Genomic DNA, 26,713 nt, shown 5'->3' with positions numbered 1-26,713 from the left:
ACATTACCATTAATGCAGCCTATCACAGCATTTATTACGACAACACCTCTCCGTCGGAACAGGACCCCCTTACCCTGATCAAGGTAAGCTACAGCATAGGCTTTCGGCGAGGAGGGACAGGTCGGAAGGGACAACGAAATGATTACCAAAGGATATAAGCAAACGTTGAAGACAAGAAGAATGTTAAGCTTTTCTATCTGTAATCTCTCTCTCTACACTCTACTTCTCTCCCTAACTTGTTCGCTGGAGGGTTCACTAGGGGACTACCCAGGTTCCCCGTTAAACTTGTTTGCAGGTCATCCGGTGGGTTTGATCATTTGGACGTAGGCTTGAGGAGCTTGGACCAGTTTGATCCATTCACTGGAGCAAACTGTATTATCAAATATTTCAATTTGTAACATGAGTTTATAAATTAAATTGAAAAGATTTAGGGCGAATTCAATGCCACGTATTTTTTAAAAATATTTTTATAAACTAAAAATATTAAAGACATTGCCTACGTTTGTGTATAATAATAATAGTTTATTTGTAAAAAACAAATCAAAACTAAATATTTTTTATATAAAGAATTCAAAAAAATCATAATGTAATATATACGTGTGTATACAAACATTACCATATTGATAATAAATTAGCCAAAAAAAAATGTGTTTTGAAATTAATAACAATTCAAAAATTGATTTATTTTTCAAATTAAAGTGATTTGATAATTATTACCATATGAACCAAATAATTAATTATTAATTACATTTAAAATGTAATAACTAATGGTTGAATAACAGGTGTATTTATGCATTTTAGAAAGGAAAATGCTAGAGAGCTCTAAATCTAGAGCTCTAATTTGAGCTCTAGTAATGTGTCAAAGTAAAAAAAAAAAAAAAACAAAACAAAACAAGACACAAACATCACATCAGGGTGGGTCTTACCTTTCCATTAGAGTTATTAGAGCTCTTATATTAGAGCTCTAAAGCATTTTTGTTTTAGAAATTCAAAAAGTTTAAAAATCTATGTTGAGAGTTTCAAGCTTGAAAGCCTCACAATAATTAATAAATATTTGGTATCTTTATTCGAACACATTTAAATTTAATTTAAACTTTTAAATTTTTGCTTAAAATCACACCAAATTTAAAAATATTTTATCAAAAGGCCCAGATTTCTCTCGAGAATCTGAAATCAGACTGGAGCTTGGGCTTTGTGGGCCCATCATGAATTCCGCATTGGTGATCAGGATTGTTTAATATTTAGGGCCTGTCAAATATTTCTTCACTGTAAAAAAAAATCGCGTTCATCAGATATCGATAATTACTTGATTAGATCAAATTTATATAAGTGGTTATCGATATTCGATTAATATAATTTTTTTCAAGACTAAAATACTGAACAATGCTTACATATTGAACAGTTTGAATTATCGATATGAATTGTGTGATGAGGCTATAGAGGCTCAACAAGAAACTCTTTCCCGTTGTTCCTTATCAAAATTCTAAAAAAATTTAGAATTATACTCAGAGGTCATGTTTGATTCAAAGAACTAATAGTGAATGTATTAATAATCGTATCAAATTAGTGTGGTATTCACTATCCAATTATCCATTGTTTGATTTACATTGGATAAAAAAAATACGAATGTGAGATTATAACTATATTTATCTTTTTTTTCCAATCTTACCCTAAATCAATATTTCTTCACAATCTTTACTTTATCAAAATTTCTTCATAAACATGGTTTTGAAAAAAATTATAAATAAATAAATAAAAGCAAAATAAAAATATAAAATCCAACGTCCATGTTTGGTTTGTTTTTTTAATTTTTTTTAAAAAATATAAATTAATTTGATAAAATAAATATCAAAAAATATTTTTAAAATTTTTAAAATTATTTTTAGCCTTCTAAAATATAAAATTATATAAAAATAATAAGTGTTTTAATTTTTAGTCAAAGGTAAAAAAGTCCTTTTATTTTATTTCCCAGTTCAGAATATATAATCCCATTCCTACCGCATTACTAATAATCTATCAAATTTGTTGGATTAATAATCCGTTGGATTAATAATCCTGAAATAAAATTTCAAAACAAACATAGGATTAATAATTCCAATCTCATACTCTAATCCTGTCAATCAAATATACCTAGGGCCATATTTGTTTGGGTGGGCATGAGTTTGGGAATGAGCTTGGGATTGGACTAATAGTCCAATAAAATTATTAATCCGATATTTGGTTAAACAATTGAAGTACGGACTAATTATTTTAAACTTGACTATTAGTTAAGATAGGATACATAATCCAACGGATTCGTAATCCTAGGACTATTAGTCATGGGAATACTAATCCAGTCCGCCCAAACAAACATGGCCGAAGAGTATTGCTATTCAAGACAAAAAATTAGATCTAATTTTCAGGTCTAGCATTGTGACAATCAATTAAGATATTAAAGATAATACTTTCTCTCATTTTTTTTTAATTATTAACTAATTATATCACTTATATATTATTAAATTTATAAAATGAATCTAAAAAGTTAACCTTCATACTGGAATTGTTGAAGTTAAATTCGTCGAAATTGCACCAGTTTTGTGACAGACTCACAAAGGTCGTGAGCTCTGCCTCTCGCGTGCTGGGCGCGTGAATCATGGCTGGTGGGTACGAAAGTGTTGGAGTAAAGGCCATTGATGGATTTTAAAGCGCCTAGTGGGCGTATATTATATTATGGCTATGAATATTGGTTAAAATAGTTAAAAAAAATAAAATATATTAAAAAATTTAATATAATAGAATATTATATTTAAATTTAAATTTTTTTATTCTTTTTCGTAAAAATCTCGTATAAAAATTTTAATTCTAAATTAAAATAACTAAAAAATTTAAAAATAACTTACATGCCAAACGAAGGGTACATATTTATGTATATATTCTCTTTTACTCTCGACTCCCAGTTTACACTTCAAATTTTGGTTCTTTTTGTAATGGGTCCAAGGCTCTCAAATGTGGACAGCTATTGCTGATTACTGCTTTTGTCCCCACACACTCAGTACCTCATTCATGGCGCCCCTAACTCCCTAACTCCTTTTACTCTCTCTCTCTCTCTCTCTCTCTCTCTCTCTGTTTTTTTCTTCTCACATATCCCCAACCATTTCTTTTAATTCCTAGTCCAAGACTTTCTTGAACAGTCTCTACCCTTTTGTGTTCTTCAATCTGTTGATCATTTTTGGTTGCCTCTTTCTTTTGGGTTGTTTTGAGCCACAGAGCAGGCATGAGGGGTGGAATGGTTCACGGTCTCACTATCAATCTTCTCATTGTGCTTCTGTTGTTTCTCTGTGAGTATTCCTGTCTTATCTCTCGGTTACCTGCTGGGTTTCTTCTATTTGTATGATCTATTGAATTTCCAACTTGGGTTATCCTAAAATTACTTTCTTTTTTCACTTATGTGCTGTATTGGAGGGTTGGGGAAATGGGTTTTGTAGAATTTTTCTATTCACATTGTTGTCTTGTAGGCTTTGATGTGAATTGGGTTAGTGGTGGATATTGTTTAATTTGTTTATATTTCCTTTACTATGCTGCATTGGCTATTTAATTTGTTGGACTTGCTACAGTTTTGCATTCTTGACACTTGTTCATTCTCGCTATGACGATGTGTTGTCTGCTTGGTCATTTAAGGTTTCTTTTGGCTTGATTTTTGATTTCCAGGATGGTGTCGCTAATGGGGTTAGGCCAATGCTAGTGCTTTTTTTTTTTTTTTTTTTTTTTTGAACTTTAGAGTCTAGGAGAGAATTTATAATTATTTTTAATTTTTTCTCCATGTTCTTAATAGTTTAATAAGTGTTCATAATTTTCCATGACACATATCAAGCAAGAATTAATTTTCCTTATTAGTGGAGAAGTTGTTGTGCGGGGATGGATTTCACACTGTTGAATGAACTGGAGCTCCGTGACCAAACTAAGCTATCTAGGAACCAAGATCTGCAAGACTAAGAACACAATGAGAACTGCCTGGCCAGGGTTAGCTGGAATACTCCTCCGATATTGAAGTCAGGGACTCAGGAAAAGAATAGAGAGAAGTTAATATCGAGAGAAAGTTTAGAGAGAATAGAATGCTCCCTCAAGGAGGCCAAGGGTTACCTTATATAGGCAAACTTGCCTTGCTTTCCAAGGTGCACATAGGGTAACCACCTCACATGCCCCATTGCTCAGGTCATCATTACGCTTGAGTGGGGGGATCACGATTCTGTTAATCCGCCATGTGAGCTCATTCGTTTCTCTTCATGTGATGCAAGATTCTTCCCTAACCGTTTTATCCAACACCTGGGGATTGTGACTGACGTGTAATCCTTTGTTGCAACCTTGAGTCAAGTCCAAGGCCAAGGCCTTGTTGCTTAGTCCAAGAGTTAGCTCTCCCAGGGAGTGCTCCCTTAGGTGTCCAGTCAAGCTCTTCCAGCCTGACCGCGCTGTGCTTAAGGCTTTGGCCAACATGATGGTCCAGGTGGACCGATCTAGCTTACGGATGTTCAACCCATGCCTGCCTTGTCCCAGTAGTGGTTAGCTCGACCCTGACGTGCTTGATATGTGGCCCAAGTCTTGATGTGAGGTGTCCGGCCTTAGCAATTGCTCATCTTGGCCCAAATATGCACACTAGATTGGGCTTGGTCCATCTAATGAGCTTGGTCCGTCTAGTGAGCTCGGTCTATCTCCTTGCTCAGCCCACGTCCATAAGGTTAGCTGGGCTTGGCTCATGCAGGGAGCTCGGCAGTCATATTGGTCCCCTTTAGTTGTGATTTCATACTAGGCATTAATGCTGCAACAAGGGATTGCCTCTATGAGAATGTGATACTTATAACATGATATGATTATTGTTTGCCCCCAAAGTTCTTATTGGAACTTCGGTTAACTACTTAGCCACTTAGTTAAGCTCAAAACCTTACATAGGCGTACAAAAGCGACAATTTGTAGAGAAGAGGGAGATGGAAGAGAGAGAAAAGGAAACGGGGCCTGACATTTTTTTTTTAACGCTATTGAAGTACTCATTCACTTTCTAAATTAAAAGAAAAAACCTTAACATACAAAATTGGGTCTTTCTTTCATCACTTTTTCTAAGTTAACAATGTAATGAACAATTTTAAATTTTAGCCATCCCACTATGGATGCTCTTACTTCCCGGTTCTTATTGAACTTAGACCTTTGGCCAAACTCTCAGTTCTCTCACCTCAATTAAGAGGACTTTAAAGGAAAAACTAAACAGAAATAGAGTGTTTTTATTTAGAAAGAAATTAAAGTACAAATTAAAGGATGACATATTAATGGATACTTCACTCCAGGGGCGGCCTAATATTTTTGGGGGTCTTAGGCGAAACCTTATATTAGGTTTACAAAAATCATTTTCCTTGCATATCTATTCTTGTAATCAAGATGGATTTATAGGTATACTATTGGGGGACCTCTAGACAAGGAGAGTTTTTTTTCTTCTGGATCTTTAGATAAAGAAGTTTGTTTTTCTTAGTTGGACTTTGGACAAGGAGTCTATCTTTACTATTGGGGTCCTATGCTTGAAAAGAGGTTTTATTTTGTTAGGCTTTTGGACAAGAAAGTTTTTTATTTTTATTTTTATTACGCCTTTAGTTAAGAAAAATTTATTTAATTATTTTTTATTTTTGTTTTTGGTGAGCTTTTGGACAACAAGATATATTTTTTTTTTTTTTTTGGCCTATTAAAAATGATAAAAGAGAAAAAAAATTGGGGGTCTTAGGTGAAAGTTGAAATGGCCTAAAGGATGGCCCAACCCTACTTCACTCATTGGGTACATCTCATGATTTTGCTGTTTGAAGTGTTGGTATAGGGTTCGCTGATTTCTTAGTTGAATGTTTCTATAAATTTCAATGCTCTGTTTCTATATATTTTTTGAATTTTCTATAAATTGGTATATTCACTCCCTACTCTTTGAAAAGAAAAAAAAAAAAAAAAAAAAAAAAATTCTTCGACCATAATGCATGTTTGTTCAAAGATTGTTCTGTATGAACTACAAAGCCCCTTGGCACAGTACCGTGAGTTGCAATGATTTCAAAATTTTAAATCCTCATTAAATTGTATTGAAGTGGTAAAGTATACTTACCCAAAAAAAAAAGTGGTAAAGTAGAAAAACCGAGCTTACAGAACACAATTACAAGTCTTACTCAAAGGGAACATCTCTATAATTATGCACTCATCCTAAGTCTGAGCCTAATTGCTAACTTCAGGTGGAGAGAATCAGGGTAAGTTGTTGGTTGTAATGTCCTTTAATCTTCCTCAACATTCCCTTTTATAGCCTGTGTCTAAAAACCGTTAGGAACTTTCCCTCCTTTGCAATTCTAGTGTATGGATTTATATTTGGTTGCCCCATGATCTTATTATTATCCGCATGCAATGACACCTGACTACCATTTTGATTAACTGCATCACACCTGGAAGTCAGTTTTCCTTCTATTTTCACAGGTGCATCCTACGACATTGGCAATTCGTCTTGAGCCATGTGTACTTGTTCATTTTTATGCAACTAATTTTATTGTTTTAGAATTAAGTGAAATGGTGCCAAATCTGCTGATATCGAATTGAATTTGCTTTAATACTTGTTTTTAGTATGACTCAATTGTCCTAACTATTTAGGTTAGAAACAAAACTCAATTGAACTCAAAAAGCCTTTGTTCCAATTACTTGGGGTAGAGTCCAGGGTGGAAAGCCATACTTACATAGAAGAATTGTTGTTCGCTGACTTGCTAAGGTCTAATCTTTTGCTTGACTAGGCTGCAGTGCTTTCATCAAATGATTCTTGTGGGCTAAGCCATTTCCATCCCAATAGAATGCAAGTGGGCAAGAGATCAATAGACATAAAAAGAGAAGGCCAAAGGAGTAGAAGTTACTCAATTGATTATGTGAAATCAAGTAGCAATAGGTTACACTTCATTTTTCTGAAGAGCTCTCGAAGCAATAAGGTGAAGATGGGATAAGATGTTAGCCTTAGCACAAAGACCAATCATTGAGCCTTAGGCCACTATCGAACAACAATTCACAATAAGAGTAGAAGGCAAAAGGCACTTATCTTATATTAAAATTAGAGGAAACTTTCTGCATTGCATAAGTGGCTCGGAAGTAGAATCACACCTCCATTCAATTCTACTTCATGTTTGACTAGTGCCACATGTGCATAAATTGCAGGGGCAATTTTTTATTTCTTCAAGTATGTAAGTAAAATGCAAATACAGTCCATGTAACAAATGCCCAAGGGCTTGCTGGTGAATTTCTATCAAATAGGGATGGTGCGTTGGATGCTTGTTGAGAATGTCGCCCTAATTGGGGTTACTTTGAGACATTAATTTCGAAATAGCCATAAACTCGACGATGACACTTTGTTGTATGGGGGGAAGGGATTCATTGTTGAGAAATCTAAATTTCAAAAATAATTTGAGAATTCTTGGTTGCATTACCCTCTATAATGATTGAGGCTAGCAGGTCCATCATTTCACACAGTTATCTATTTACCAATAGAAGATTCAATAACTACCTTGGCCCTTGCTTCTTCATGTGGAACTGAAGGCCAGCCCTCATTGTTTTTCTTAAATTGACTTGATTTTATTTCCATTAGAAAGAAAATTCACTTGATTGATACATTTATACCCACAAAGTTGACCTAGATTCAAGCCATTTTATTGAATCCTTGATTCTTGTGGCAACACTCTTCAAGACTGGACAATCCTTGATTCTTGTATTAACTGTTTAATGGATGATTGATCACCCTTGGACTATTCTTTTTTGGTGCAAAATCTTGCTGAATTGTGAAAGATCTATGCACTTGACACTGTGTTTTATGTATTGTAATTTGTACCTCAAGCATTGAGGCCTTATTTTACTGCCTCTCCAATTATTTTATTTCTTTTAACTAATTAAAAATTCTATGAGGTGTTTGGAAATGGTCAAAGCAATGAATAGGAGGATTGCATTGTTAGAGGAACCCTAGATGTTGTTAGAGTAAAGGATTGTCAGTAAGGGTGTTCTAGTGCATTTTAGATTCTAATCCAAGACTTGTATCGATGTTGATAATGATTGAATATAAGTTTTATGTTGGCTGACAACCTACTACAATCCTACTCCTTTCTTCGGGTTTCAGACTGGCTATGTAAAAGATAAGATATGTCACTAAGCACAACACAAGTATAGTTAAGGTTCGTAGGTTACAACCGAAAAAGAGAAAAAAGGAAAACAACTACTTAGTGTGGGCTATCTGAATATTGTCTTTCATTCAGTTGGGGTTTTGGACATCTTGTTGCTAATCCGTAGCATATCTTTCCTTCAGTCACAACCTGTTGGGTTTTTTCTGCCCATTGAGTAAATTTGAAAAACCAAATATTTAATAAAAGTGGGTTTTGTCCTGGGGAGTTGCATGGTTCATGCATTGGCTTTGTTGTGTACCGTTACACGTGAGTGAGCTGCACAAGTCTATTACTTTTGGTAAGTGATGGCTGACTTTGCAAAATGTAAAGGTTATATATGTTTGATTTTGTGCAGTGTTGTCTATGGTTGCTTCGCTAGTATTTGAGAGATGAAAAGGCAGTCGTGGTTTCTTTTATGGTACACAGCTTGGGAAGTGTAATGGTGTTTTGGAAAATTGCAAAGGGTAGAGTTTTTGGTATCCCTTCAACCTTCTCATGTATATATATGGGTGAATGAGATATTTTGATTGTGAGAGAATTGGTGTCTGCACAATGAGTGAGACAGAGACAGAGTAGTTAAGAAAAAAAGAGATATAAAATGTGAAAAAAAAAATACCGTGAGACACTAGGGTGAGTAACGACTCAACTACTCTCGAGCATGGTGTTGAAGTAGTGTGAATTTTGAGTATTTTGGTCCATCTCATATGTATTCTCTATTTTATTCATATAGTGGAATATCTCTCTCGTTGATGTAAGCACTAGTGTCAAACCATGTTAAACATTGTGTGTATTTATTTTGGGCATGCTTCTGCTAGCACACAGGGATATTTTTTAATCAGGGGTATCAGAGTTTCATTGGGCTTATTTTCCTAAAAAGTGGTATTAGAGGCGACCTATGAAGCACGGACACCTCTCTGGAAGCAATGTATGGGTGTCTGACACGTGTCGGACACAAACACGTGTCGGACACGCGGTGGACACGTGTCATACACTCTACCTAGCGTGTCCCGCCCTTTTTTTAAAATTTCTCCAGCTGGACACGCTTGGGGACACGTTGGAGATAGAGAGGGAAAAACCCCAACCCATGGAAGACACACGCACACACACACACAGAGAGAGAGAGAGAGAGAGAGAGAGTGTGTGTGTGTGTGTGAAAAAGAACCCGTTAAAGCCCTCAGCCCTAGATCGAGGTATGTTCTTTTCTTCATTTTTCTTCTTCTTTCTTCGTTTCTGTTTTTTAGTTGAATCTCTTCGTCTCTCTCTCTCTCTATATATATGTGTGTGTGTGTGTGTGTGTTCGACTCTCTGTTGCTCTTTCTGTGTTCAACTCAGATCTCCCTCTCTCTCTGTTCAACCACTCTTTCTCTTGATTCACTCTCCTCTTTCTCTGTGTTTGACTCCTTTTCTCTGACTTTGTGTGCCACTCTCTCTCTGTGTTTGTTTTTATTTATTTATTTATTTTATTTTATTTTTTTACTTTATTTATTTATTTTTTGAACAAAACCCTTTTTTATCCCCTTTTTTTTTCTTTTTTTGATGAATCTGAACATAAATAGAAAAAAATATTTTTATTTATAAAAAAAATTAATTTATGAATGATATTTGACGTTAAAGTAAATAAAATAAATAAATAAATAATATTTTTAATTTTATATATAATAAATAAATAAAATTATATATATTGAGCGTGTCTCTAACTTCTTGTATCCCCTATTTTTTGAAAATTTGCATGTCCTCGTGTTCGTGCATCATAGGTGGCGATAGTTGGCAATCTTGAGGCATGATGGGCCAACGGTCACAAGGGTGGCGGTTTAGTGTTATGGAAGCGTATCAAGGCCAAAGTTGATGATAACTGAGGCATACATACACCCAAAAAAAAAAGAAAAAATGGCAAACCCTAAGGGGTTTGACTTAGTGGGAGGTGAGGCAGGCAACCAAAGGGCTTACTACCGACGAGGTTGCAGGGTTGAATCTCACAAAGATCAAACATCCCAAACCTTGGGCCACTGGGGGTTTGCTCAGTCGTTAAGTTTGGGGCCCCAGGATTAGTTGAGGTGCCGTTAAGTTTGGGGTCTCGGGATTAGTCGAGGTGCGCGTAAGCTGGCCAAGACACCTGGTTATCCAAAAAAAAAAAAAAAAAAAAAAGCCCAGACAGATGGGAGTGCATGGAGGGTATACGGAGTGTCATACAAGGATGCAAGTGTATATGAGTGCAAGGTATGTGTTCAAGGATTTTTGCCAAGTGGAGGTGCGAGCATTGCAGACATCCCGTGGTTATGGGATGTGAGCACCCAAGTTAGGAGGGTGTATAGAAAGAAGCACTAGTGGATTTATGTGCTTGGAGTCGTGCAGAATTTTTTTTACCAGTTAAAGTCTTGTTGGCTCCAAAAAAGAAGACACCTTTAGTGCAGGCTGCAATTGTTTATATTATTTATTTTTTTGAGTGGTATTTATGTTTCCCTAGCTCAAGGAGTTTTGGAGCCTAATAACATCGTAGCAGTGTACGCATAACTGTACTCTGTGTGTGTGTGTGTGTACACGTAGGTTTCTTTTTGAGTGCATTGCTGATTCCCCTTTAGCATTTGCCTTAGGCATCTTTGTGTAACACGTACATATCTGAAACTGAACATTTTTTTTTTCTCCTTTATTTATTTATTTATTTATTTTTTGGGGAAAGAAACATAATTATTTAAGTAACTATTATCTCTCTCACTGGCCTTTGCTCCTTTTTCCAGGCCTCCATGAATCCTGTTGCAGCCCATTGGATTACTTCAAAAGTTCTGTCATAAAGGACACAAGGACAGATGCCCTTTCACCTCAGATTTCCCCAAGTGCAGCTCCTCAGCCCCTTTATCCTCTTCTTGCACCTTTACCGTTGACACCATTTACAAATAACACTGTCCCGAAGCTATCAGGTTGTTTTACATACTTTTATTAGGTCTCTTCTTTAGCCATTGAGGTTCAAAAGTGAAATAAATTTCACAAAACTCTATTTCTTTTCTTTCCTTTGTGCAGGAATGTGTATGTTAAACTTTGCTGCTGTTGAAAGTATGCTGAGCATGACATCAATTGATTGCGCAGCCACATTTGCACCATTTCTAGCTAATGTAATCTGTTGTCCACAGTTGGAAGCCACTTTAGTTGTTCTTATTGGCCAATCGAGCAAAGATACCAATATGCTTGCTCTAAATGGGACATTAGCAAAGCACTGCCTGTCGGATTTTGACCAACTTCTGGTGGGGCAGGGTGCTAGTGATATTCTGCAGCAGATATGCTCAATCCGTCCTTCAAACCTCACCGCAGCTTCTTGCCCGGTCAAAGATGTTAATGAGTTTGAGAGCACAGTGGATGGTTCAATGCTTCTTGAAGCTTGCGAAAAGATTGACGTCGTGAATGAATGTTGTAACCAAATTTGTCAGAATGCTATATCAGAAGCTGCTAGAAAGCTTGCATTAAAAGCCTATGATCTTTTGAGTATAGATGGGTCTCCTGCATTGTCTGACCACTCAGCTAGGGTTGATGATTGTAAAATTATTGTTCACAGATGGTTGGCAAGTAAACTTGATCCTTTGCGTGCAAAAGACGTTCTTAGAGGAGTTTCTAATTGCAACGTCAACAAAGGTGAGCTGGATGCAATTTTTTTTGTGAATGAGATCAGAACAAGTGCTGTGAATGATGATACCTTTTGAAATTGTTACATATATGAATCAATCACTACCCAAAGGTTTAATGAGGGAATTTTCTTATAATAAACTTTACCCCCTTAACTATCACTCAATATCACATTACTCCTTCAACTTCAAAACTATACATTTAGACCCCTCAACTATCAAAGTTTCTTCACTTTTACCCCCTTCAAAAGGTGGTCTTTGTATGATTTTTGATAGTTTGGGGGTATAAATATACGGTATTAAGGTTTATAGGGGTATGGTGATATTTAGTGATAGTTGATCGGGTAAAGTGTAATTAACCCTAAAATTAATTATATAGCACAAGTTCCACATATTTAGTGATGGCACTGGTAAGGCCTAGATGGTATCTATAAACCCTTGGAATTTCTAAAATTCCCAAGAAAATGTACTTTTTTTTACATTTGCTTTGTTTTTCTAGGTTATGTTAGTTCATAGTCTCTGTACTGTTGTTTTTTCCCAGAAATATCAATCACTTGAGCTGGTGTCATTTGTATTCTACCTATCATTTGAATATTTTTTAATCTCTTTTCCTTTCTGCTTCAGTTTGCCCTTTGGTTTTTCCCAACATAAGTCATGTCGCCAAGGGCTGTGGAAATGGGATAAGGAACCAGGCAGCATGTTGTAATGCGATGGAAAGCTATGTATCTCACTTACAAAAGCAGAGCTTCATAACTAACTTACAAGCTTTAAATTGTGCTGCTTCACTTGGAATGAAACTACAGAAAGCAAATATTACTGAAAATGTTTATTATCTCTGTCGTATTAGCCTAAAGGATTTTTCCCTTCAAGGTTAGTTTTGTTCCATAATGCAATCTGATGAGCAACAGAAAATCCTTTTGATAACACAAATTGAGGTTGATACTAATACGTGATTTGTTTGTCATTGTGTTCTGTTGGCTCAATATGGAATCTACAATTTGAAAGCTCCCGTTGGAATTCAAGGTAAATTCAATACTTCACATCTTTTATTAAATTTCCCCATAATAACACCTTGGAATTGATGTTTTTCGGAAATGTTGCTCCCATAAGTGAATGCAGATAATCCTCGACCATGGCAAAAAGGTTGTACCTAGTTTTTAAGGCCCTTGCTTACATCCTTAATCTTCGTAGTTTTACTATATGCGATGCCTAAATGTCTTTCCTTGGTGTTTTATTATAATAGGGCACATGATTTAGTGAGGAGAAGTACAAATAAAAAAGATTTAATGAGCCCATCCTTACCCTTCTCTTCCTCCCTCTCCACTTTTTTTTAATCAATAAAGGAAGTAATGGAAATGATTAAGCTAGCCCGTTTCCCTTTTTTCATTCCTTCTTCTTTTAAGCTAGAAACAAAATGACTTGGAAAAGTATTTTATTTTTATTTTTATTGCACTTGTCTGTAAGTCACACTATTTGATGGATAGCATCTAACTTGCCTTGCCCTGTCTATTTTTGGAACAGAGTCTGGATGCCTTTTGCCTAGTTTGCCATCCGATGCAACATTTGACAAATCTGCGGGAGTCACCGTCGTTTGTGATTTGAATGACAACATTCCAGCTCCTTGGCCCTCTACTTTCCAAGGACCAGCTTCGTCATGCAATAAAAGTAATTGAACATAGTTGCGGACTGGTTAATTCTATTTATCTAGATGGAAATCTATTTCCCTTGTATAATTTGAAAGTAATATCTGCAGCCTTGTGTGATGCTCTTACTAATTTATATCTCTACTTTCTGGAACTGTAGCTGTCAAACTTCCTGCACTTCCTGCTGCTGCATCTGGGCAAAGTGGTAAGCATGCCAATTAGCTTTTCCTGACTATTAATTATATATATATGCTTTTATTTGTTGCTTCGTTTTAAAGAAAATACTTGGTGAACTGGTTGTCAAAATTGATTTGGATACTTGCATGGATTGCAGCTAAGCCATATTGTTTGATAGTACATGAATATCAACAACAAAGGTGTGGCTCATTCATAGTAACTGTAAGTCTGTCTTCAGATCATGGATTTGAGTAGGGATTTAGAAAGGGAAAAGAAAAGGGAAGGGAAATGGAGAAAAAATTTGGCTTATATATTCATTCACATTTCCTTCACCTTTTCCTTTCCCTTTCCAAATCCATGATCCAAACATAGCCTAAGTAAACAGATAAGAATCCACTATTTCCTCTCTCTTTCTCTGATTTTACCTGGAATTAGTTGTGTTAAAAATGTAAAATACAGAAGATGCATGTTCACCATAAAGGAGAAGCTCCACTTTAAAAACATTGGGGTTTAATCGTAGACTAGAACATAAGGTGGATAATTCAAGACTAATGTTTACAAAACCATGACATATATGTGTGAATTAACCCCTACTCCCAGATTTTTCCTAAAAATCTTTTCAATTTTTCACAAAGAACCTGGTTAAAATTTTTGGCTGATTACAAGATGAGTACATCGACTTGACTCAGAATATTTCTCAGCACTATTCCAAGGTTGTGTCACAATACATAAAAAATGTGAAATGGAACTGAAATGAGTACAGATGGATTCATTCAGAGGTCAATTTGGCATTGAATCACAAGTTGATCATGACATAATGTTGGTGTCAGTTGACTCATTGTGATACGCATCTGTCACATGGGCTCGGGTATGAGTATTGGGTAGGGTCGTGTCCAAGCTTTAGATCTTCATAAACTTAAATCTTAGGATATTGAGATATATATCCAAAATATAACACGGGTAAGGGGACTCGTTATGGACACACATATATTACATATTATATAACTAGTATATGCCCGTGCCTAAAGGCACGGTATAAATATTGTGAGAATTAAAATATAATTGTAATTTATATATTAAAAATTTATGGAGTTTGTAATATTTTTTGATACAAATATTAAAAAAATATAAAGAAATATTATTTTGGTTATAAAGAAATATAATTTATCTAAATAACTGAAATTAATTAAATTATGTTCCATTCAGAATCACTTAATATTGTTATTAAACTCAATTGATTAAATTATTAAATTTTGTTCCTTTTAAACTCAATTGATTAAATTCCATTCTTAATTACCTAATATTGTTATTATGAGAGAGTTATTTATTGTTATTATGAGAGAGTTACCGCCCAACAAAATATATATTTGTAATGAAAACATATTATATCATTTTAATATTTATGTTACAAATTTTTAGAGTGATATTACCATATACTTTGAGTGGTTTTAAGAAATTAATTAAATATTAACTTTTAACTTTATTGAAAAAACATATAAAAAAAATAAAAAGATAATATCACCCAAAATAAATTAACCAAATCCAGGTGGGGTGGTCTCTCACTTTTTTCCCTTATCGGATCAATCTTCTCTTTCCCTTTTCTTTTTATTTGTTTTTCTTGGGAAGAGATTTCCCCTCCTATGCCTTTATCCGTCTCTCAAAAAAAAAAAAGAAAAAAAAAGGTCCTATATTTTATTTCACCAACAAAAAATAAAATAGTGAAATAAAAAAATATATATATATAAAATATTTCGGATAATATTATTTTAATTTGAAGGTGATAATTCCTAAGTAACTTTTTTTTTTTTTTTTTAAAGTCTTGTATTCTATTGCATGCTTGTATTGCTCTCTTTACCCCATAAATAATATATTCTTTTACACTAACAAAGCCCCGTCCAAGAAAAATCATATATAGCCAAAAATAAAAAAACAAATTGAGAGATAAAGGAACGGTGCAAATAATATTAAGATTAAAATATAGTTATAATATTATAAAAATAAAAATAAAAATAAATAAACAAATAGGAAAAGGGGGGGAAGTAAAAAAAATAAAAAGAAAAGAGAGAAGAAGGTGGGATCATGAGATCATTCATGAGATTATTCATAAGATCATGGGAGGATTTGTGAGAAAAGAACAAAGAAAGAGAGAGAAGCAGGAAAGTAAAAAATATATGCATAGAATATTTTTCAAAAAATATATCTTAATTATTGTTTTATAATTTGAACAAATTTATGCTCTAAATAAATCAAACTTGCCTATTCAAGAGCTATGTATCCAGAAGTCCCGGAATACTCTAGCGCATGCTCGTGCACAGTGAAAGTAATTTTGAGATTAAAATATACTTAATATAAAAGTATTGAATTAAAATGTAATTTAGCTAATTTGTTGTAAAAAAAAAAAACAAAAAACAAAATTTGAGGTCAAAATATAAATAGATTATCCGTTTGATTTGAATTTTTAAATAAATTTTATAATTATGTTTTTGAAAAGAATTTATCAAACTTGACATTTTATTTGGTTGTATATTTTGAAAATAATTTTTACAAATTTAAAATCCAAAACATATTTAGTTTTGAAATTTTCAAAAACAATTTTTAAAATTTTCAATTTGAATTTTATTATTTTTAATAAATTTTTATTATTTTTTTTTTCAGATTCATTAAATCTGAATACACTTAAAAATTATAAAATTTAGAGTAATATTATAAAATTTAAGCTTAAAAATTTTAAAAATAATTTTTACGAATTTAAAATAAAATTTTATAATTTTGCATGATTTATGTGATTTTGTGTATTTTGAGTATTTCAATTCAAATTATTATAAATAATACATTAAAAAAAAAAGAAAAAAGAAGAAGACAAAACAAAAAGAGTGAGGTGGTAGACAGCCACACCCAATAATTTTATATCAAAGTGATGTTTTTCATTCCACGTTTGCCCGGCTTACACGGCAGCTTCTCCCACTCACTCTCATTCTCTCTGTTTCTAACTCTCTCTACTATCTCTCATTCATCATTCTCTCTCTCCATCTCTATTGAAACGTCTCTCTTTCTCATCATCACATCTCATCATCTCTCATCTCTTGGCAAACTCTCCTCTCAGAGATCTAATAGCAACCAAGTCTCAAACAACTCCTAAGCAACTTGAACCCATCATTTGAACTGGCAATGACAATCTAATGGAGGGGAGGTTGTTAGAGGCGGTAATGAGCGTAGGTTGCTGCGATGATCTCGGTTGGCTGTGGAGAAAGGAATAACAGAGGAGGCAGCCATGGTGGTGTCCAAAATCCAGAGCCCAATCCACCCATACCCATCAAAGCTCTCCCCCTCCCCCCCAACACACACACCACCACCACTACACTGAAACCCAGATTTGTAATATAACTTTGTTAAATCACATAATCTGTAGCCCTTCATTGTCGAATCTGCCTTTACTAAATCACTTAAGCAATTACATGCACTCAAATTTTACCAAAGCAATTTTAAGCACAAAATGCGTCACTTCAAATTTTACCAAAGCAATTACATTCACTCATTCATGAGATTAATATACAGCAAAGTCTACTTTCTTTCCTCATTCGCTGCCACTGCTCCGGCACAAACAGAACACACACAAAAAAAAAAAATCGAAACTCATTCTCTCTTCCCTTCATCTTCCACCACTCATTCTCTCTATCTATGAGATATATCTTCCCTACTCTCTCTCTCTCTGTCTCATTTCTCCTACTCTCTCTATCTAAGAGATCAAATAACCAACCTTTATCCCCTTTGTTATGCAGTAGACTGAGCAGCAGCGGTGGTGATCACTGGAAGAGGTGGCTGGAGGAGGTGATGAGCACCACTATGGTTGGTTCATGAGACAATCGTCGGGAAGAGATGTGTCGCCGTCGGAGAGAGATGTACCGGTGGTGTGATGGGAAGTAAGGCTGTGAGTGAGTGAGAGAGAGAGAGAGAGGGGGTGTTTTGAAATTTGAAAATTGGGAAGTTAGACTGGGAGAGAGAGAGAGATGAGAGTATACAGAGAGAGTGAGATCAGATGAGCCTATCGTGGGTCCAAAGTTTTAGGTTTATTTTTTACGTGTGCTCTTGGGCGGGAAGTTGTAGGAGATTGGCTGAGTTGATTCTCATCTCTACCGTCCATTCCAGTCAAAAATGAATCCTAACCATTCAAATGTCCTAATAGGACAATTGTTTCTAAGACAAATTTAAAAACCTTTGTGCCTTATTATATAGATATTCTTAGATAAGATGTAAATTATGTAGAAATATACTTAAAATTGAGCTTTAGAAAAAATGTGGAATTTTATCTCTCATCTATGTTAGAGATTATTATTGTTTCTTTTCTAGCAAATTTGAGTTTCTTATTCTTCAAACATTGTGAAAAGTTGAATAAATTGGATACGGGTGTTGGACACATATTTCACACTCACTTGACACATGTATTTTGGGAGAAATAGAAGAGGCCGTGTAAGATAGGTCACGTGGCTCATGTTGGCTACACACAATGTCCTACATGTTTGACTTTGGTCTTGCATTTTACCGGTCACCGAGTCTTGATTTATTTTTCTCCTTCTCTAGTGCTATGAACATGGAGAGGGGACATAGTGGTTTCAATAAAATAGGGACATGGACAGGGCAATAATATATATATATATATATTTTTATTTTTACTTGCTAAGTAGATTGATATTACATCCACAAACAATCGAAACTAACAAAAAGCTAACACTAATTCGATTTTTTTTTTTTTAAAGAAATCATTTTTAAATTAACTCTTATCATTTATATATTTTTTTCTTATAGATGATTTATTGAATATTTAAATCTAAGCAAAAAGTAATAAACATTCAACATCTAACATCCAACATCCATCAAAAGCACTTAAAGAAAAGGGGGGGGGGGGGGGACTAGTTGGCATGTCCGTTGGAAAAAAATTAATTAAATAAAGGGACACGCCATACATGTCCCTGCCACGTCCGACACCCTTATGGCACTTGTTTTGATGTGTCGGTGCTTCATAGGTTCTTTTGCTCTTGCTTCAACCATCAGTAGACTAAAAATTATAAGCAATCATAGAATTTGAATTCTTTCAATGTTGTCAGAAAAATATGTTTTGTTTTTTTATTTAGTTTATTCTGCACTGTATGTGCTTTTGAATTATTCTGGACTATAATTGATAAGTGATATTGTGCTAGATTTGACTCAGCAGCTCTTGTATTAATCTTTTGGATTATGCTGTATGTGGTAGATGATCTCTTTTCTTCACTTTATGGTTTTGTTGTCTTATAATAGTTGGAAAATTTTCAGGGATTTTTTATACTGTTTAAGCTTTTTTATGTAGTGTTGCATATTGCCAGCTTCTGATGTGATTTACAGTGATCTGGTTGTCTTAGAGTTTGCCTAGACTGCGGTGAATACCGTGTCTGATCTGATCCATGCTATAAGGATAGATTCTGCAAATTAGCTTTTTTGGTCACTCTCTGAAGATTTGCATGTTAGATTTTTGAATCAAGAACATCTTCCGTAGGTCTTGACTTCAAATGTGATGAATTCAGGATCTTCTTCAGTATAGGTTTGGTTGCCAAATCTCAACCCTTCATCATTGATGGGACCCACCTCAGAAACTCCATCTTACCAAGAGAGAAGAAAATTCCCTATTCTCCACCTCAAGTTTCTATCCATCATCAATAGGAGGACCAATTGTAAGAAATCTCGGTCATGTACTCTTAGCCATGGGAAGTTATGGTTTGCATTATTACTGCCCTCGAAAGGCTGTTCCTTCCTTCCATTATGCTTGAGACACTTACCTATAACCTATTGAGGATTCTTTATGCTTGGCTAAAAACCTAACTGTCAACCCCTTAGTTGCAGGAAGAAACTCTTATTTGGCTTTACATTTGTGCGCTAGAGCTGCGATTCCTCAGAGTAAGAATTTTGATAGAATGTCATTTTTGTTGAGATAGAATTGTGGTTCCGATTGAGATGTGACCACTCAAACGTACAAATCCCAAAATAACAAAAGAAAAGATACCAATGTAAAAGAAAATATTTAAAGAATAGATATTTATTTTAAATTTTGACTTTTCTCGTAGGAATTAAATTAGATCTTTCAATTTGGATTTATGATGATTGATGGCTAAAGATATATGTTATTGGTGATGAATTGTTACTTTTGTAATGAGCATTTATTGTGGTTATGTTTGATCATATACAATACAAGAAAAGAAATGGATTCTCCAGTCGGTGAGAAAGAAAAAAAGGCAAAAAGGGGGGAGATAGGGAAGAGGAGATTAAGGATATTTACTCCACTTCATAGATAGTGCACACAGATTCTTTTTCATTTTCAATTCCTTTCGGGTCAGAAATGCAGGCTGCTGGTGAGGCTGTAACTGTTTAAGTGCTTATATAATGTAGTCACTTAATATAATATTACAACCTAAGAAACACTAAGGCTCCGTTTGGTTACGATTTCAAATTATAGTTCCACCCATTGATTTGAGTGTACTGTTTGTTTTGAGCTTTCAAATCATAATCCTACACCTATTTCTCAAAACTCAATTCAAAACATAATCATTACTTTTCAAAACTCATAGTCAAACACATAATTTAAAACTCTTTTCAAAACTCAATTCAAATCAATATTTTAATTTTTTAAATATTTTAAAAATATTTTAATTTTGTTAAGATTTTAAATATTTTAATATTTAAATATGTTTCGATTTTTTTAATTTTTTAATTTTTTGAATATTTTTAAATATTTTAATTTCAAAATATTACGATTTTAATTTTTAAAATTTTAAAATATTTTATAAAAATAAATTCAAACTCTATTTTATAAAAATATTTTTAAATATTTTAATTTTTTTTGTTATGTATTTGGTTACGATTTGAGTGTAGAGTTGTGAAAGTAGTTAGAGTTTCGAGTTATCTCTTTGGTTATAAGTTTTAAAAATAATTTCTTAACTAAGTTTTATTTTATGTGTTTGGTTACGATTTGAGTGTAGAGTTGTTTTTAAATTTAAAATATTAAGTTTTTAAATTTAAAATATTAATATTTTAAATTATTTAAATTTTTTGAATATTTATTTTAATTTTTTACTTATTAAATATTTTAGATTATTTAAATTATTTAAATATTTATGATTTAAATTTTTTGAATATTTATTTTGAAAAAAAATTATTTTCTTTGTAGTATTTTCAATTAAAAAATTGATTAATGTTATTTTCTGTTAATAATTAATTTTTTTAATTGAATTTTAAAAAGAGTTTGGTCAATTATGAGTGTTGATTAGAATTTTCAATAGTGTGAAAGTAGTGTGTTTTGTTATGAGTTATAACAATTTGAATTAAGTTTTGAAAATTCTTTCCAAAACTCATAAGCAAACAAATTTTCTTATTTCACATGTCAAATCAAACTTTCAAAACTCAATTGCACACTTAATTCAAAACTTAATTCAACACTCTATTCAAAAATCATAACCAAACAAATTTTCTACACTCAAATCATAATTCCACAACTCACAAACTCAAAATATAACTCATACTCTTAAATCATATTTACAAAACTCTACCAAACACAACCTAAAGATTTGAGGATCAGGTCCAAGGACTCAAGTTCGAGTCACCCCAAGGGTCTACTAGAGGTTTTCCCAGTCATTAACTTCAAGGCCTTGGGATTAGTCGAAGTGCATGCAAGCTGGCCCAGACCCAACCTTTGACTTTTCTATGTGCTTCCACTTTGTCTCGCCCCTATTTTTGCTCTTGCTTCTGCTTCACGCAAGTTACAACTAGGGTCAACTCTCTACTATCACTAAGAAAAAGCAACTTTGATTAACTTCACCACATGTTACCTAAATTTTGTATTAATCCCTAGTGTACTTGTGTCCACCAGATATGATAAAAGTAAGAGTGTGCGATGTGTTTGACACCTATACCCAATTTAAAAACTTGGATCTTCTAATTTTATATGAAGTCTGAAGAAGAAGAAAAAAATGTTAACATTAGCTAGTAAAGAAATAATTCTAACATCTTGCATAAATGGAAGAAATAAATTCTACATTTTCTTTAAATTCCATTTAATTTGAAGTGCATTTTTAAATAATTTACAACATCTTATCTTATCTAAGAATATTATTCAATATGTATTAAGTGTTTAAGACATTTCTTTCTACTCATTTCCAACTTTTGGATGTCTATCTCAATGTCCTAAAATTTCGACTAGAAATATCGGGCGCTTGGACACACCCCCACACTCAATACCTGTTCTTGAGTCGATGTAACATAGTCTAAATTGCACAATTTTCAATTTCTTTACAAAAATAAAGTAAAAATAAAATACATAACCTTTGAGGTTGTGGGTATGTGAGGTGGTCAATTGTTGACCTCTGGGAAGATGGCAAGCACTTCACGGGTCTGAGATCACTGGAGGTGGAGAGGAGAAGGCCAAGGCAGGCTTAGAGATAGAGAGGTTGGCAGTGAGAGATCTTAAACACTTGTGTGTTGTGATGTTGATGAAGATTGTTGATATGTTCATATGTTGGTTACTACTTACATGATACATTATATAAACTCTTGAAATATTGGAGCCCAAGCAATCTCTTGAACAAGTAGCTAGCTCTTCCCAATTCAGCAGGAAGCTGATATCAGCCCTACTGCCGTCTGTGATTCAGGCTGGTAGGTATGAGAATAAAGTATCATGCATGCAATAGAGGCGTGAGTGTAATGTCCACATGATCTCTCTCCAAGCTTGGTCAAAGTGGAGCTAGCTTGGCAGGAACTTCGGTGCACAAGGTGCTTGAACTGGTACTGAATCAAAAATTGAAAAAAATCAAATTAAAAAACCACACATACCGATTCTTGTTAAAAACAGACCAAATATGACCGGTTTAGTCCGATTCAACAGGTTTGGTCGTTTTTTTCCAGTTTTTCTTACATCCCTGCCAGGAAGTCAACCAAGCAAGACCTTCACGATCCCATGGCCTTTGCCTTTAGTCCATAATCCTCTATTGATCTCAAGTAGGGGTGCTTGGGTCCTACTCCCAACCTACGCCACCAAGTCAATGAGTGAGCCAAGGGCCCATCCTCAGTTGAGCAGCCCAATGAACACAAGTGGGCCAAAGGCCTGACTATTTTGCTATTGGGCTGGTAGTGAGTAAGATATGAACAACCATGGGCTCAAGGCGGGCCATGGTGTTGCCTGTTGTCGGGCTTTTCATACTATGACTTATCATTGTGGTGTGTACGCTCCGCTTAGGCTAGGCATGCAACCCCAATTAGTCTTATGAGGACATGTGGTCTACGGTATTGATGATGTGGCGCCCAAGGGCTCGCCACGTACCGGGTGTGGTACAGGTAAGGGTGATAAACGAGTTAACCAACTCGAGCTTGACTCATGTTCGGCTTGTTAAAAGTTCGTTCGAGCTCGGTTCGTTAAATAAACAAGTCTTAGAGCTCGTTAAGGTTTTCAAACCTAGTTTGAATAGTCAATTGCTCGTTCGACTTGATTCAATAAGCCTAAAATTATATAAAATATCAAATTACTCGAGCTTGGCTTGATAAAAGCTCGTTTGAGATCGGCTCAAAAGTTTAACAAACCAAAGTTTGAACAAATTTTGAAGCTCGTTAAAGTTATTAAACCAAGTTTGAACAATTAATTGTTCGGCTCGTTTGGTTCGTTTATCATCCCTAGGTACAGGTACCCCCAGAGGTTTGATTTAATACTGAGGTGAAATGTTGGTATTAGATGTGGTATTGTTAGTACCATAATCAATTGGATAACTTGTTCAATAGTTGTACATGACATCAAAACTTGCTAGAAAATCAACCACAATACGGTGTTAATTTATTCATTAAATACCATGATTGGTTGAAAGAGCTGTATAGAGGCTTGTGTTTAAAAGATAGTGGAGACTGCTGGCTCACTGAAGATTTTTTCTCCTTCAGATTAATTAAAAAATGAGAAGCTGAGAAGGCATCGATATCTTTATCTTTCTTTTTCTCTTGCCCCATCTGTTTGAAATCACCCTACTGCAAAAAAAGAGCTGCTCTTTCAGAAATAATTAGATGAAGAATGGTTTAATTTTGAACAAATTACTGCCTTCACTAGTATGATGATTAAGAATTTCAATATTTTCATAGAAATGCAGGAGAGAGATTATTGTCAAAAATTGGGTGGCGATGTTGATTGGCTTCCCCTTTGGTTAGCAGCAACGATGAAAGATACAATATCATCAGGTTTAAAGTTTTCAAAAAACAGATACGAGGAAACAAAAGTTGCCTCTCTGCTAACTTCTTTTAGTTTTGCAGTTGATTAAAATATTCGTTTGGGGTGGAACCATCTATTTTTTTGTTGAAAGTTGACTTGAAAATTTCATGCTTTCTAGAAAGCTAATCACATACTGTTAATTGCTACAAGTTATCATCCTTTCAAGTGCTCCTCTAGTCAGTTGTGGTTGGATCATAACTTCGGAAGGAATCAATATTTGCTCTTTTTTTTTTCTTCAAAATGATACATGACAACATAGAAAAACCACACCTGATTGTGAAAGTTATGTGTAAGTTGTTTTAGCAGATAAAAGCAGTAGGGCATGATAAATCATGAAATCAATTCATCATAAAGCTCAACATGTGTCAACACTTGATGTTCATATATTTTTATGTATTACTTCAGAATTTCTTCTGCTGACGTGCAATCAATTGGGGGGGGGGGGGGGGGGGGAATTCCTGATAATTCTTGGAGCTTATTTCATGATAATTCTTTTTTTTCTTTTTTAATTTTTATTTTATTTTATACTTTGCGAGTTTGAGCTTTGAATTTGTGGAATAAAGACTATTATGGCTCTCATTGAAGTTGCTACTCTTTGACTTCATGTTCTCGTGTTTTGCAGGTCTTTTCAATGCAGATATAATGTTTCATCTTCTCTTTGCGGCGTCAATGGTTTTCATGATTATCCTTTAAATTTCAGTAGAGCTATTCTTGCTCTATTAGTTAGTACGAGAAACTTTTCCCTACAGAGGGGAATCTGTCAGTCGGAGAACAAGGAAAGCAGATGAAGTTATATGAGAGCTTCATCCCTCTCCTCCAACCTGTATGAACCCGAGAAATTTGAATACGTGGAAGCAAATCTCAGTCTTAGGTGAATTAAGAGTTTGAATTCGTCATTATATCCTATTCATCATTCTTGCGAGCTTGTGTAATAAAAATTTTGTATAGAAATTTTACAAAACGTGGAAGTTAATGTAATTATAACCCCTTAAAATTGCAATGTAAAATCGGAATGGGGTCTTAAGCGTGCCAAATTTCTTCAATTTTTGTGAGAAGCTTGTGGTTGCTAGTCCCCTCATTGTTCTGTTGTTAATTTACTTCTTAACCTAAATTGTGGTGCTTACTCTTGGTATTGAAGCTATGAACATCTCTCACTTTCGAGCGTGTGGACGCACACAAACTAGTTATTATGAGCTTGGTTTCAAGAGATCTCTTGTAATTTTTGTTTTGTTTGCGTTTGTGAACAATATTCAGGGTTGGTTTGGGAAGTTGGCCTATTTTAGTGATTTTTTGATTTTTTAACTAAAACATGAGATCAAAAATTGAAATGTTTGGAAATGATTTTTTAACTTCTCATGAAAAAACGTGCAAAAATACAAAGAATGAAAGAATATTTGATCTTTTGATTAAAATTTAATATTCCCAAACAAATTTGTTCCTCTTCACAAGATGTAGTATGTAAGGTGGAGCATTGAATTACTTGATATACATGATTAGGTCGATTTTCTAGAATTTTTGTTTTGGCGGCAATTAGTGATCTCACTAATATTGCAAGATTGACAAAAGCTTAACATTAAAGTTACTTCCAAAATTTGTGACCGTGCAAATTACTGTACTTGGATTTCAAGTCTTGAATTTGTGAAATGATAATAATTTAGTGCAAGCCTGGTCGAAACCAGGCCCAACCCATGTTCAACCCTAAGTTTGAGGATACTTTTGTCCTTTTAACATTTAATTTTTTTTTTGGGGACAAAAGCAAGGCTGGGAAAATTTTATTTCCACCAGCCTTGCTTTTGCCAAGCATTTAATTAACTCAAGGTACATATTTAATAAAATTTTAATTTAATAACAATTATATCCTAAATTAAAATGATCATAATAGACATCAAACAACACCCCATAATATTATATGAAAAAATTCTCTGTATACATCTTTCAAGAACAAAAAAAATCTCTAAGTACACATTTTTCGTAAGCTAAGTATCAATTTTTTTTAATCTCTTTTCGGAACTAATTAGTCGAAATAAATAACAAAAATCATTTGGTTAATAAATAACAAAATCGTCTGGTTAATAAATAACAAAAATCATTTGCTTATAACAATGATGTTGATTGGATGAACCTGTTACCAAGTATCTTGTCCATTTTAGGGTATTGATATTGTTCAAAGTTAATGTTTCTCTAATTATATCACTCTAATATACAAAGATGGCCCTTGTATCACTGGATTTTCTAAATTATAGTTGTAGTAGAGAACTCAGAGTTTTAAACATATTGTGAACTAGAGAGTTTTTTTAAGTTCCACCAACTAATATATTTATTAACTAACATAAGAAATTGATCTTTAAAGATATATCTTTCCTAGACTGAGGAAGTTGGTTGTTCTCTTATGGCTTGAATTTGTATTCTTACATAGTGTATAAAGGACTCACTGTTAGTTGCTCATTAAATCTACTACTGAAATTTTAAGTTAATCTGGTTGCTGGACAGAGATTTTAGTAAGGAAAATGGGAGAAACGACTCTATTTTGAGGAAATAGGTAATTGGAATTACAAAATCTGGTGAGACGCGTACTCTTGTCGAATTTGGAGGGTTTTCAATGGAGGTTCAATGGAGGTCTTCTATTGAGGTCTTCAACAGAGGAAAAGTGTCTTCATTTGATTTCACTTCAGACTTTGGTTTTCAAGGGTCTTCACGTGGGTGGTTTTGCAAATGTGAAAGTTGGGTAAATCAGAAGTGTGTAGAAAGGAGGGTTAAGTGGTGTGTGTACAATAATTATGAGTGAATGATATAATTGTAATTTTTAATGTGTGGATTGAGAAAATTAATCAATAAACAAATTAA

At 34.0% G+C, this 26,713-nt stretch overlaps 1 protein-coding gene across 2 annotated transcripts; it reads left to right on the top strand.

Moving 5' to 3' along the window:
- The first annotated feature begins 2,891 nt into the window (after window positions 1-2,891).
- LOC114277729 (putative GPI-anchored protein At1g61900) lies at window positions 2,892-24,903 on the top strand. 2 transcript variants are annotated; one of them, XM_082887022.1, is made up of 9 exons: window positions 2,892-3,317; window positions 10,910-11,089; window positions 11,190-11,795; window positions 12,410-12,655; window positions 12,791-12,808; window positions 13,307-13,450; window positions 13,589-13,633; window positions 13,763-13,805; window positions 24,492-24,903. In XM_082887022.1, the coding sequence occupies exons 1-9, from the start codon at window positions 3,254-3,256 to the stop codon at window positions 24,655-24,657; spliced, it is 1,512 nt and encodes a 503-aa protein (XP_082743148.1). In that variant the 5' UTR covers window positions 2,892-3,253; the 3' UTR covers window positions 24,658-24,903. The 2 variants fall into 2 exon arrangements, with proteins under 2 accessions (XP_082743148.1, XP_028075477.1); XM_028219676.2 differs by lacking the exon at window positions 13,763-13,805.
- Window positions 24,904-26,713: the final 1,810 nt, after the last annotated feature.

This window comes from Camellia sinensis, chromosome 9 (assembly GCF_055761805.1).
Source record: "Camellia sinensis isolate YWXY chromosome 9, ASM5576180v1, whole genome shotgun sequence".
Lineage (NCBI taxonomy): Eukaryota > Viridiplantae > Streptophyta > Magnoliopsida > Ericales > Theaceae > Camellia > Camellia sinensis.
The sequence above is the reverse complement of the archived record's forward strand: the minus strand, read 5'-3'. Positions and strand labels throughout refer to the sequence as shown.

Coding starts and splice junctions, on each gene's coding strand:
- LOC114277729 (XM_082887022.1), top strand. CDS start 3,254: ATGAGGGGTGGAATGGTTCACGGTCTCACTATCAATCTTCTCATTGTG. Junction 11,796..12,409: donor TAATTGCAACGTCAACAAAG/GTGAGCTGGATG, acceptor TTTCTGCTTCAG/TTTGCCCTTTGGTTTTTCCC. Junction 13,634..13,762: donor TGCTGCATCTGGGCAAAGTG/GTAAGCATGCCA, acceptor CATGGATTGCAG/CTAAGCCATATTGTTTGATA.